Here is a 13,348-nt window from a genome sequence, read left to right on the forward strand (position 1 = left end):
CAGCAGCTCCACATAGTTTTCGACCTTGTGATTGCCCAGGAAGCCACGAACCACTGCGACAAAGCTGTTCCAAGCCGCTTTCTCCTTACTAGTGAGCTTCTTGGTGAATTAATTGCACTCCAGGATCTTCTTTATCTGTGGTCCGACTAAGACACCGTCTTTGACCTTGGCCTCAGACAGCTTAGGGAAGAAGTCTAGAAGGTACTTGAAGGCTTCTGACTCCCTATCTACAGCTCTGACATTGTTTCATAAGGTCCAATTTGATGTGCATTTATGGCATGAGCACCTTCCGGGCGTCCACCAGTGGCTCCCACTTGACGTTCCTCCCCACAGAGAACTCGGTCCACTGTGGCCAGTCCCGCCTGTGGTAGTGTGTCTTGGTGTCCCTGCTCTCCAAAAGGCAAAGATAGCAGGGAAACTTGGTAAACCCGCCTTGGAGACCGACCCATCAGGAATGCCACCATTTTGAAGTCTCCGATGACCTCCCGGCCATACTCATTATACTTCAAGGCGTCCAGTAAGGTCTTGGTGCTGTTGTAATCCTCTTTGAGGTGCACCGAGTGAGTCAGGGGAAGAGACGGGTACTTATTACCATTATGGAGCAGCACGGCTTTTAGGCTCCTGGATGAGCTGTCAATGAAGAGGTGCCACTCATTCTGGTTACAGGTGATTCCGATTTCCTCGAACAGACTGGTCACATTGTGGTAGAAGCAGAGCCCATCTTGACGGGTGAAGAAGCTGCAAAAAGGTTGGTGACGCTTCCTCTGATCCGTGACTTGCACACTTTTATCCAACAATTTCCACTGCTTGAGCCTAGACGTCAAAAGCTCGGCATTAGACTTGGAGGGACCAAGATCTCTGATCAAGTCGTTGAGGTATTTTTGGTTGGGGTAGTATGGGTTTCTCTCCTCAGCTCCACCTCTGAAATTGTCAACTGGATCTACGTCTCCCTCGCTTGCTGGTTTCTTCTAAAGACGGCTGCTCTCTCTCCAGAGGAGTGGGTACGGGGAGCTCATGGCAGTGTGGCACTGGGGCGATGGATGAAGGAAGGTCCGGATACGTGATAGCAGGTGCATTCTTGCCAGTACGACGTTTGGAAGGGTCCACCATGCAGAAGTAGCAGTTGCTTGAGTGATCAGTGGGTTCCCGCCAAATTATTGGGATAGCGAACTTCATGGCTCTCTTTTCCCCTCTGTACCATCCTACAACAATTAATGTATTTCACCCATGACTAATGTGTAGGAGATTCTCGCAACATTTTTTATATATGATATATTTTTTCAATAACATTGTAAAACATTTTAAAATGTAAAAAATTGTAACAAATTTTATAACAAAATTCCGAGCAATAATTGTCCTTCTTACCTTCCAGAGTTTTTTTGCATTGCTCGCAAGTGAAAGGAGGTGCCCAGGGTTTGTCTTGATCCCTGACAGGCATGCCGAAATATGCCTTGTCGGCCTCACATCTTAGCAAATGCTTCCACAGAGTACTTTTTCGCTCTTGTCTTGATAAATTGGCCACAGCAAAATGCGTCTGCTGCATGCTTTCAGCCTCTTGATGCCATCTCAGAAAAATGCAGATATGTATCCACTTAGGCAGCTGGAACTAAACTGAACTGGTGGGCTTAAGGCCCCTGTATTTCTAGTATTTATATTACTGGAAAGTTCTAGAATGTTCTTGAAGTTAGTCCAAGTTTACTCGGCACTGAATCTATCTGGAATTTTATGGAAAATAGGTGAATTTCAAAATATTACTGTCTGTACTTTTGATGCATAAGCAATTAGGAAATAACATTTACTCCCCAGGAACAAAAAATTAAATAAAATACGTATCAAATTATATATAATTTAAATGTTTTTCATTTTTGTGACATTTAAATTGGCATCTTTGCTCTTGAGTGTCGACTCATGGAAATCTGCTCGTATACTGTATATAATTAAAAACTGCATTTGTTTGCATCACCGTTTCTAAAGGGTGTAAAGCAGTTACAGTATACATTGTAAGGTGTGGGTCTATCACTTTGGTGGAACTCCTCTTATCTGTGCTCTTGGAGGACCTAATTTACAAATAAGAAAATTCCCTGAACAGGGCCGTTTGATTCTCCTTTCTGAAAAAGAACCCTACCTATGACCATTATCTGCACTGATTGTGATAACCATAATTTATTTATCGATGTTAAGTGTGGCGAGGTGTACAATGTCATACACTATATGGGAGTTGTGGTAGTATGAGCGGCTACTCGAGATCGTGATCAAGATGGCATCTTCATTCTGTAAATAATGGGATGAATTTCAGATAATGTGGCAACAGATAAATTCGTCAAGTCTGGCTGCTTTGAAGAAGGGCCACAGATATATGTGTTTTTTTCCTGTTGTAAAGCAGTGTTGATGATGATGACGGTAATTGTGTGTTTGTTTCGGAGCGTGTGTTTGAAGTCCACGCGTTGTCTTTAAAAGTGTCCTCGTGTTTTAACATCTCGCCTGGGGTCCATCCATTGAGGACGTAACGCAAAAATCTGTCGCAACTTGAGCCCTCACCCCCTCCCTGTACGCACGCGGACTTTTTACACCCCCCCCCCCACCTGCGTACGTAGGCCTGACGTACCCCCCCCCCCCCCCCGAATCCTATACGGCCGATATTTAATCCAAGCAGAAACGATCAAGGATTAATAATATTAACGTGTTTAAGCAAACAGTTCACTGCCGGACTAACTCATTTGAAGGCCAATGTAGACACATTATTATCGAGGCTTCACCCCCCCCCCCCCCGTGTCGTATGCGTACGCACATTGCCAATAGACCCCCCCCCCCATACGCAAGGGCACGCGTTTGGGTTAACCCCCCCTCCCCCTCTATGCGTACGTACTGAATGGATGGCCCCCTGTTACTCGCGTTTATTACCCTGTGCCGGGGGGTTTAACAAGGAAGACACGTGCATAGCAAACGGTGAATGCCAAGAGGTTTTTTTTTTATTAGGTAGCATGCAATGGAGTCTCGTCTTCAGCACAGTCCAACGCATTAGTCGACCATAGCAACAGAGTTCAAGTTTGCATTTTTAGTAAAGCAGGCTCGTCATCAACAGACTTGGCATGAAATTAATGTTGAGCAGTGTTTTTTTTTGTACAGCTCACGAACAAAATGTAACAGCGAGCGGCGCATTAAATAGGTGGACATGTTTTCCGTGACAGGGTATAGATGTTTATGTAGACACACGGAAACAAAACATGGATTTTCTGCAATTTAGTGGCGTTGTGTTTTGTATGCCTTGCCAAGTGTTTACATTGTTAGGATGGTCTGTTTCAACACTAGAGCTGTGAGGAGAAGGAAATCAGCGGCATTGTTGGAGGTTTAAAATTTTCAAGTGGGATTTAACCCAAGGAGAATTCCCAATCTTGATTCCCAAATGACAAAAGTGTCTCCAAGTTGAAGTGAGCACAGGGAGAGCACCTACATCCATTGGCAGACTTGAGCCATTGGTAGGAATTTCATCTTCTCGATGGAATAGCCACCGTTGTAATTCCGACAAAGCAGTTCTCATTTTATAGACTTGCAGAGGACTCAATAAAATGACTGACTGCAAGCTGAGCGCTCTAAACAGTGTGCCATCCAATGTAGGAAGTGGGAAACGGTCCCTATTTAACATCCCACAGGAGCCCTTGTGTCGTCATGACTGGCACGGGGGGGGGGGGTGTTTAATATGGAGTGTCCCACTTTGCCTATCGGTGGTGTTAAATTTGGACTGTACCACTTTTGTCACGTGTAGCCCCACATTATATCCTGGAAATGTCATCCCATTGAACAGCATCCCACATTTGTACGTAGACATTTAGTGGGGTTGTGTTGCTGCATTAAACTCCGCAAGGCTTTCGTTTGGGTGCTGTTTTGATGATTGCTAAATAAAGGGAAGAACATGCTTTGAAGTGAGGTTTGTTGACATGTCTAAAATCTATGTACATATGACAGACAATACATGCAGCTTATCTTAACTTTTATGTTTACAGTTCAGTACTAAGGACAACGTTCAATCAACGACCACATGTTAAAATGGAGACGCTACGTGTTTTCTAATGTACATTAGGCTATACTTGGGAAACTATGTAGAATATAATACAACACAACTCCCTCTATTCAGTGCGTCAGGATATATTCCTATTCCTAAGAGCAGAACACTGCACGTTTTCACAACATGATAATATTATCCATTTAAGCAAAAATAAGAGCCTAGCCGTACCAATTTGTATCAGTATTTTTTTCTCCAGAAAAGTTGAAAAACTATATGCTATATGTGATGCCTTCTTTTTTTAAACATTGCTTTGAAAAATATATGACTTACTGTTACGCTATTGTATTTTTTATAACCAGAGGGGTGAAAAGGTTGCTTGGAGGGGTTTAATACCCTTGTCAGAGCACACATCGGGCACCACTAATAACCAGGGTTCAATCCCGAGATTAATCTAATAATCTAAGTCCCTGTGTCGAGCGTATTGGTGATCTTTACAGTCCATCTCCAAATGCGACGTTTGTAAATGCACATGAACTTTGACAGACATGTGGTGAACAACTCTATATATATAACATCAACAAGTGCCATCTAGTGTTGGGTAAGAGAGGCCTAATTAAGATACCCCCAGAAGAAGTTCTGTAGCATCTGCTAGAGTAATTGCCCAGTGTGACATCACCACTATTTGGGAGGCATCGCTAAACCTGGGCTTTCTATTCGCCTCGTACCAATTAACTTAAAAATAGAACCTCACCTCAAATGTAACGTTAGTATTTAAAACTTAACACGCTTAAGCTGCACTGTGGTGTACACTGGCATAATAGCTTCAGTTGAGAGCACAGCGACGCGGCTGGTTAGAGCGTCGTCACGCTGCAGCCCTCGCCCAGGGAGAGGCCCGAGTCCCGGGTGCAGGGCGCTGTGCGAGCCGTGCTGATGCCTGGCAGGTGCTTTTCCTGCCGCGCGTATCCCGCCTGCTTGTAGCCATCCTCGGCTGCCACCCCAGCTGCATTGCCACCCTGTGGCGGCCCGCCTACTTGCTCGGCTGCCTGCTGCTGCTGCTGCTGCTGTGGTTGCGCTACCGTCGGAGTGGCGGCGCCCCCATCGAAGCCCGAGTCCTCGCGCTCAGGCGGCACAAAAGCCACCGAACGCGGCGCCACTGACGCGTAGTTGCAGGGAGGCGACAGCGGACCGTGGCCCTGCGATAGCTCCAACGTTCCTGCCTTGAAAGCAGCCTCCTTGGCAGCCGGGGTCATCCAAGATCCATAGGTCGGGTTCCACAGGTTGTTGCCGTTCGCCTGGCCAGGAGCTGGCTGACCAGGGTGCGAGAGGGTGGCCGTGGCTTGCTGCAGTTTCTTGAGGTGCTGCTGCTGCTGTTGCTGCTGCTGTTGAAGTGGATAATGCTGGTGAGATTGGTGTTGCTGCTGCTGGTTACCCGGGTTCCTGGGATCATGGCCAGCCTGGTGGTGCGTGGGACTGGGCCGGGCAGGCTGTGGAGGGGCAGCAAAGGGTGCTGCCTCAAGTGGGCCGCTCATGGGCAGTGGGGGCACCCGGTCTGGGTTGGGAGGACGCATCACAGTGTTGCCCTCGTCATCCGGAGGTGGCATGTACTCAGTTGGCAGTGGGGTCTGCACCACATCCGGGTCCTGTTCAGGGTAGCAAGAGATGGATGTGTTATTAACTTTTTCTTTAAATTTCAAGATGTTTTTGAATCCCTTGTGACATTTATCCGCATTATGTCAAGACTAGTGCGTTTCCATGCTGGAGTGCTTTTGGCAAGTAGATTCTGAATTTGTGTCAGGGAATAGCCCCTAGAAATATCGCAGATCTACTCCTGGAGTCACTTCAGGAGATCTGTTATTTAAAACAACGTGGTGGACGCTTATATGGCTGATGAAGAGTGTTTATTGCAAGGCATTCAAATCAATTTAGTCCTCATTGCCGGAATAAAAAAACACATTTTGTATTGTTTTTCTATGCAGTCATGGGTTACCAATTAGTTACTGGTAAGGTGCTCTTTTTGATGATGGGTGGCTCAGATTGTTAGCCAATCTGACATTATGTTAGCCCATGTAAGCCAATGCGCCACCTCAGAAGATCAAGGTGACCATGAAGACCAGAGCTGTTGACACTACTGATACCATCAAACCTGATTATTATGTATGACAAATCTCACGACTGTTGTGCAATCAAGACCGCACTTCCAATGTCTGCACTTTGAGCATTGCATCATCTATTTAATTTTACATGGTAAGGCCCACTGAGCTATATAGATATTTTTCAGAAGCGACCTGGCCACAAATGATAGCTCAACGAAGTGGTTTATGTGGAAATGTAGAGCAGCCATATATTACTATTGTCAACCTCTAGATTCCCACTTCAATGTCACCGAGCACTGTGTGGGAGTGTTGCACCTGTGTACAGTAAGTGATTCGCTCCAGGATGGTTGAGAAGTTGGGCCTGTCCTCTGGTCGGTGTTGCCAGCACTGAGTCATGATCCGGTACCTGTATGAGCAGAAACCTCTTAAACCGAGAGCAACACCAATTCCCCTACCCACATGTAAACAAGTTCGATGTGAAACCTCTTGAGTCGCTTTAGGACGGCCGTCAACGGAATCAGGCCCCTACGTGCGCGTAAAGTATGACGCTTAACAAACAGGAGTGCATGAAGGCATGTTTGATAATTGCGCATGCTTGAAACTAGCACATTGGCAACGTGTTTTTTCTTTCATTTCCTCAACACATCTTGAGTACATTTTTGGCAGTATGTCAGGATTAAACAAATTTCAAGCAAAAACTTCACTGAACATGGAAATTGTAAAAAAGTGTCTCCGTGCCCAACAATATCTTAACTTTTGATCACGGTTGACTACGTACGGTGCGAAAGAAGTCCAACATACAAACATACTTCTGCTGGAGCCCCAAGGCCTGTCATGGAAATTCTTTATTTTTACGTGAGTGACGAAGTCTATCGCTAGAATTATTGACTTTACAAAATGGTACTTATTTCCGTTTTGAACTGAAGCAACCCCTGACCAGGAATTTAACTTGCAACTTACAAATTGTGGCTGAGAGTTGGCTCAGCCCCTACACTTTTGGGTTCACTTAGTGGTCATCCAGTGTAACACATTCCTCCTGCAGAGGGAGCTGGTAGGAACGTTGGGTTGCTCGGTCAATGGCCAGGGTCAACGGCGGTGTGGTGTATTCCGCAAATATGGCCGACTGTGAGGGCGGGCACAAGCCGGCGTTAGTAGGTTAAACGTTGAGTTTTATAAGGGCACCACGGGGTGACCAGCCCCTCCCCACCCAGCCCCACCCCTCCCACCCCCCACCCAGCCCCACCCTCCCCACCCAGCCCCTCCCCACCCTCCCCTCTCCACCCAGCCCGACCCCTCCCATTTTTGGATGCACGACGGATGGACACAATAATCCCTTGTGAGCTGGTGGAACCAGGTGGTTCCTACCAGTATAAACTGGAACCCCTCCATAGGAGTGTGTAAATTCCACCACTCGCCAAAAAATGGTGCATGACCGACATCGTATGTCACGTGTCGTTTGAAGAACATAGGACTACGTTCATAACTATATCGAGTTTGGAAATCCATTCGATAGAGTTTGGGGGGAATGACGACACCATATGGATTCCGCTTGCACACAATTTGGAACTCCTGCATCACCGCCGCATTGCTCAGTGGAAGAGTTAAGATACATTGTCTCGATGCATGGGGCAGTAACATGGCCCAGCAATGGCATGTTCACCGCTTGTCCAGAGGTTCACAGTTCGAATCTGGCAGGCCGCCATGGTTATCACTGCAGGTACATTAATTGTAATAAATGCAGCATCCGCTTCAATCCTCTTGTCGTTAAAGATCCACTCACATTTTAAGCAAGCTAGCCTGTTGTGTTGTCGGTGTCGTCCAAGTTGACCAAATTCGGAAATTACTCTCACATTACTCAATTTGAAGTACGCATAGCAATCATCGCCTCCTACTGGCAGACAAATGTCCACTTGCAGGCCGGCTGCTGAGTCACCTTGTGCCATACAAGGACAGCTGCCACTGGGAGGGCCCTTTCCACCGTGTCGAAATGAGATGTGATGCAAGCCGCTTATCACGTGTAAAGCGTTCTTAAACCGCCCGACGTAAAGGACGACGCTCTATGAAAAAACAAATTATCAACAACATTTCGGATATCCTAAAGGTCACTCTGTCAATGCAGTGGTATCTGAAGGCATCCACATAAACGTTCCAGCATGGTACGCACACGGGCACGGGGCAGTTCTTTGGTGGGTCCATGCGGCCACCGCTTGTGACGAACTCCATCACCTCCTGGTTGCTCTTGCTCGGGTAGGGCATGTAGCCCAGGGAGAAGATCTCCCACAGCAACACCCCAAACGACCTAGACAACCAACGTTGGGAGGCAGCCGTGAGTGACACGTACAGAGTGCACGTGCGAGCCCGTTGTCCATCCAGCTCTGGACGTGGGCGTCTCCCCTTACAGTGTGGGGCGTGGGGGTTACGTGACCGAACATCGTCACACTGTGGCCGGCTTGGGTTGCTGCCAGTTGGGAGCATAGATGTGAGAACAAAACGGTACAACAGTACTGCAATGGATTTTTCTGCGTGGACCTTTTTTCCAGACACCACGTAGCCGTGCAGCCAATGACAATATTACCTGCAAAGCGGTCACAAATCCGAGCACAAACCAGGCTGAACCCCCGACTTGGCTGATGACGAGGTCGGGTGAAATTCTGGGTCATTTGGTCGTCGGCGAATGACACAGACAAAGCCAGATTGAACATGTGCTCTAAATCTCCCAAACCCGCACGGCTGCAAGATGGCCAGGAGATGGTGGACCAGCAAATGGTTTTGTGATCCTAGCTGTGTAGGCCTTTCGAGTGTTGTCCCCCTACATACTCATGGGTTTTCTTCAGCACTATTGTTTTGCTCCCACGTGCAAACACTTAAAGACCCAATGTATAGGACCCTTTCCTGAAACAGTATTGAGTCTCCGAAATGCTTTCCTGTATAGCTGACGTAAAAACATTTTAACGATGGTCTGCAAACAAAATGCTTACACGCACAAATGTCTGTTAACACTTAACCAACACTGAAATGACAAATATTCCATCTTTCGCGTTGTGCAATATGATCGGTGTGTTGGAGAAGACACGTTTAATACTGTTCTCTTGCTAATTTGGAAAAATATTGGATTTGCTGTGTTTCCATCCAACATTGCTCGAAGTGAACTTTACGGCAGCACGTGGAGTTCGTCCAAACACTGTTGAGACGTAAAAAAATGCATATTCACAGCACCTTTGTCAATCAACTGCGGGACTAAGGCCTCCTCATGCCATGCCTTTCATGGGGGTTGTTTGACCGTACTTCCCCACGCTGATCAGTACGAGTTGGTGTGGGGGGTGGACCAAGACTTTTTCAGATATCACTCGCCGCTGGTATTAGTCGGACTCCGGTCACCGAGGTCATAACGCAGCGCATGAACAAATTGCGGCACCACTCTACCGCACTGCTATTTAGTCAAATCCCAGCTGAGTGCATAAAGGGGTGGCATCGGCAACAGCAAGTCAAGGTCAACTTTCTGACCCTCGAATTGAAACCGAGTAGCGGCAGGATTGTGGCGCATTATGTTAACGATTGCAATAGCGTTTCCAATTCACAAGGATTCCCCAATCTTGCCTTGTAGACCGTAAACGCAGGTGTCGATAATGAGCAGCTCCCAAGTCTGGCCCAGTGCTTCTATATCAGGAGGCCAGGTGTCTTTGTGAGGCTGAGCTCACGTAACGGGGACCGACAACAGGTTGTGACGGCACTCGCCACTGATTGACTGTCAACAGCTGGGAACTGAACCCCAGTCGCTGGGATCACAAAGACACACGCAGACAAACGTGCGCGTAAAAGAAAACGGGCGTGTACATGTGCACAGGAAAAATCCAATACAAACACACAGCTGAGCACACAAACACGCGCAATGATGGGAAAAGGCTCACATGAGCATCTTGAGCACAAACACACATGCAGCGGCACGCATAGAAATCACACAAACGCCCGCGTGCACAAACGTGGAGACACACGTACGCACAATGCATCAACATTTTTTTGACATATACTCTTTGTTTTTGTCGGTGTGATGCCCTAATAATCCCTGGGAGGTGAACAAGATGCTTGACAGTAGACCCAATTTTTTTTATTTTTTATCGTAAACACAACCACTGGCATGTCATACGTCAATTTCTTTCAAACTGATGCTTGACCATAGGGCTAATTTGAAAGTCAAGTGTCATATGGCCCTGATTTAGGATTTATTCAACTGTAAAAAAAAGCAGCATTCAGATAATCTCAAAACATTTTCAGACCAACGAAATGTGACCTGTGGTCATATTTTTTTTTCTTTTGTTTTCTGAACAATATGTCTTTACGTATGTCCACAAGTGTACCGGCATCACGCGATGGGATGAAGAGCTTCCAGCAAGGAATTCTCACGCCAAGCAGTGCAATACCATATCGTTCCAGGGAACAGCTACCAGCGCATGCCACGTAAAACTACTCCTTGAAGTAACTACAATGGGACTCTTTTCCACACCCATCCGTATATACTTGACCAGTGAAGAGTTTTTGTTGGGTGGAAATCGAGCCAAATGTTTAGCACTTGGTACTGGAATGTCAAAATAAGTGAAAAACTGAACGTAGTGTCACGAGGTTTAAAAAAAATATACAATCACTGGTACATGACGTGAAACCAGCTCACAGCCCTTGAAAATCCGGTTTAATCATGGTTTGCTGGAGATCGAATTTAAGTCAAAGATTTCAGAGCTACCAGCCTTCTAACCATAAAATCCAACAAGCCACCCGCCCATGTCAGTATTTGCTCACTCACCATGTATCCGTCTTGGATGTGAAGATGCCCTCCAGAAAGGCCTCCGGGGGCATCCACTTAACTGGCAGCATGGCACGACCACCCTTGCGGTAGTAGCTGGCTCTGTGCCCACACACACCATAGGAGGAGGAAGCGTTCAAGGGATGTGTGCACATCAGCTTTCCCCCCCACCACCACCACGATCCCCCTTCAGTATCTCATGTACGGAAGTGTACCTGTACAGCCCTCATGCACAGCACTTTGTCAATCCACGACTGGACAAGGACCTTCCCATGCCTCGCAACCAGTTGCGCGGGTGGTTACTTGAACATGCTTCGCCATACTGATTTGTGTGGGTTGGTGAATATGAAGAGCATAGATGTGGGATCATTCAGTATTACAATGGATGTTTTTCTGCACTGCCCTCTGCTGTCCACAATGTAGTCTCGCAGAAGCCCGTAACAACCTGGTTTTCCATATGAACAATATGCTTCTGAGATGAGACGAGATTTGGGGGGACTTTCCAGGTGACCTGGTTTTTAGACCACAATACAAGGTCTGCATTTGAAGCAGAAAGTGTTCTTTATTCTACAAGTTTATATATTTTTTGTTTTATTGTAGCCTGGTCACTATGTCTATCTATAGGATGACCACTGCTGTCTTCCCATAAAGTGTATATACACATTGTGAGTCGGACTCGTGGTACTTTTGTTCTACTGAGCATGTTAAGCAGCAAGAGGTCATGAGTTCTGGTACGATTTCCAATTTATCTTAAAGATTGTGAGCAGTACTTGGAAACTATTTAACGGACACTGCAGTCTCGGTGCTACATTCAAAAACGCATGACCTTTCCGTCACAGAAATTCCCTTGGCAACTAAATTACATTTAACAACTCACAAAAGCGGCATGCAAATGCAGCAAGCCTTGTATGAAATTGAAGCTCAGCCGTTCATTACCGATGGTGAGAATCTAGTCATGGCTTTGGAGGACGATTCTTGTGCATCTGTGATACTCTAACGCGTTGGTTCCAACATTTCCGCACCCGTGGATCACACTGGCGATCTTCGAAATATTTTTGCAGACCACCACGCACAAATAATGTATTTCTCAAAATGAAAACTATTCACCAGCGCCAAATTCCAGCAATCGGCAGATTCACTCAATAGCCCACCGTGCTGCTGAATCATGATCGGCATCGAAATAGTTGTGCAATGGGCTGTAAAAAAAAATACCCACAAATCATAGCGCTGTGTCTGCAACAGTTCCACGGACCACTTCCCACGACCTTGCGGGGCCACGAGTGGTCCCACTACTCTCGAGTATATTTCCACCGTAAGGTTTTTCATGATAGTGTAGTGGTGTTAACTACTCGCTGTTCGCTAACTGTGAGACAGCAGATCGTAAACAAGGGTTTCCCGCTCAATCAAAACGGGCAGGGTCAAATGGGGTGAGGTAGGATCCAAACGCCAGATTGGGAAGGACCAATCAGAGGGTCCCACAAGGTGGTCAGGGATTGGACAACCCGGCCACGAACAGGTATAAAAGCCAGAGCGCGCTGAAAGCTCTGAGAGAGTTCTGCTACACGACGACCCAAGTCGGCCGAAGACATCTAGGACCCTGGACCAAGCCCTCCAGCCCTTATCAGGGCTCGGGCTCAGAGTAACCAGTGGTCGGGGAGAGATCCCCTAGGTCCAGCCAGAGGACGCTGGGAGAGCAGGGAGATTAGATAGCCTGCAAGGTCCGGAGGCTTGTACCTTCTTAGGGTAACGGGTGAGGGGACCATATACCCCTTAGTGTGATAGGGACTGTGTATTAAGATAATAAACAGTGTGTGCCATAAAGAAGTTTTAGAGTCCGTCCTTACAACACTAGAATAGAAATCTACAGCGGTGCTGCTGATGCACAGCCAGGCTTCAGCTCTGGGTCCCTACCCCCCTGAGCGTCTCTTCGTCCCTTTGGCTCTCGGCACCCAACCGCAGTGCCTGTGAGCCATGGCTGTTGTATTCGAATGCCCCGTGGGGTGAGACAGGCAGGGGCTGAGTTGTCCTCTGCGTGCTATGCAAGTTGGCCTCCACACAATTTGCAGTAATGTCAGTTTCATTACCAGCAAAGCCTTGTTCTATTTCATATTGCTCATTTGCATTGCGGCGTCGGTTCCAGTTCAGGGGCGTGTGATGCCACTGAGGCTTGGTAATCTTTTGCGAGGCGATAATGAAGGCTACCGTATGCGAAACATTTGTCACCGAAAGGCCCCACGGAAATACTTCAGGGCAGACATATTTTGTTCCTACGTCACAGTCGTATTCCCAGGATATAAAATCAATAAATAAAATCAAGTTAAGTGAGTCCTGTGTCTCCTCACTCAAATTAACACTGGGGCCATTGCTCATCTCCTTTGGCGGCTCCAAGTCGGTGGTGGATATTCCGACGTACTAACGTGCAGAGGGATGCTGCTGCTGCTGCCTTGGTCTAATGAT

General features: G+C 47.0%; 1 protein-coding gene across 1 annotated transcript in view; it reads right to left on the minus strand.

Moving 5' to 3' along the window:
- Nucleotides 1-3,099: 3,099 nt before the first annotated feature.
- The window catches only part of LOC144719998 (leukocyte tyrosine kinase receptor-like), a 106,794-nt gene continuing 96,545 nt past the window's right edge, over nt 3,100-13,348 (minus strand). The window contains exons 20-23 of the mRNA XM_078596401.1: nt 10,892-10,993; nt 8,261-8,395; nt 6,412-6,502; nt 3,100-5,643 (exon numbers count right to left, since the gene is read on the minus strand). Coding sequence (XP_078452527.1) covers nt 4,855-5,643; nt 6,412-6,502; nt 8,261-8,395; nt 10,892-10,993 — 1,117 coding nt within the window. The 3' untranslated portion in view covers nt 3,100-4,854. The remainder of the gene's footprint in view (nt 5,644-6,411; nt 6,503-8,260; nt 8,396-10,891; nt 10,994-13,348) is intronic.

This window comes from Lampetra planeri, chromosome 7, assembly GCF_965212315.1.
Source record: "Lampetra planeri chromosome 7, kcLamPlan1.2.h2, whole genome shotgun sequence".
In the NCBI taxonomy this organism is placed as follows: Eukaryota; Metazoa; Chordata; class Hyperoartia; order Petromyzontiformes; family Petromyzontidae; genus Lampetra; species Lampetra planeri.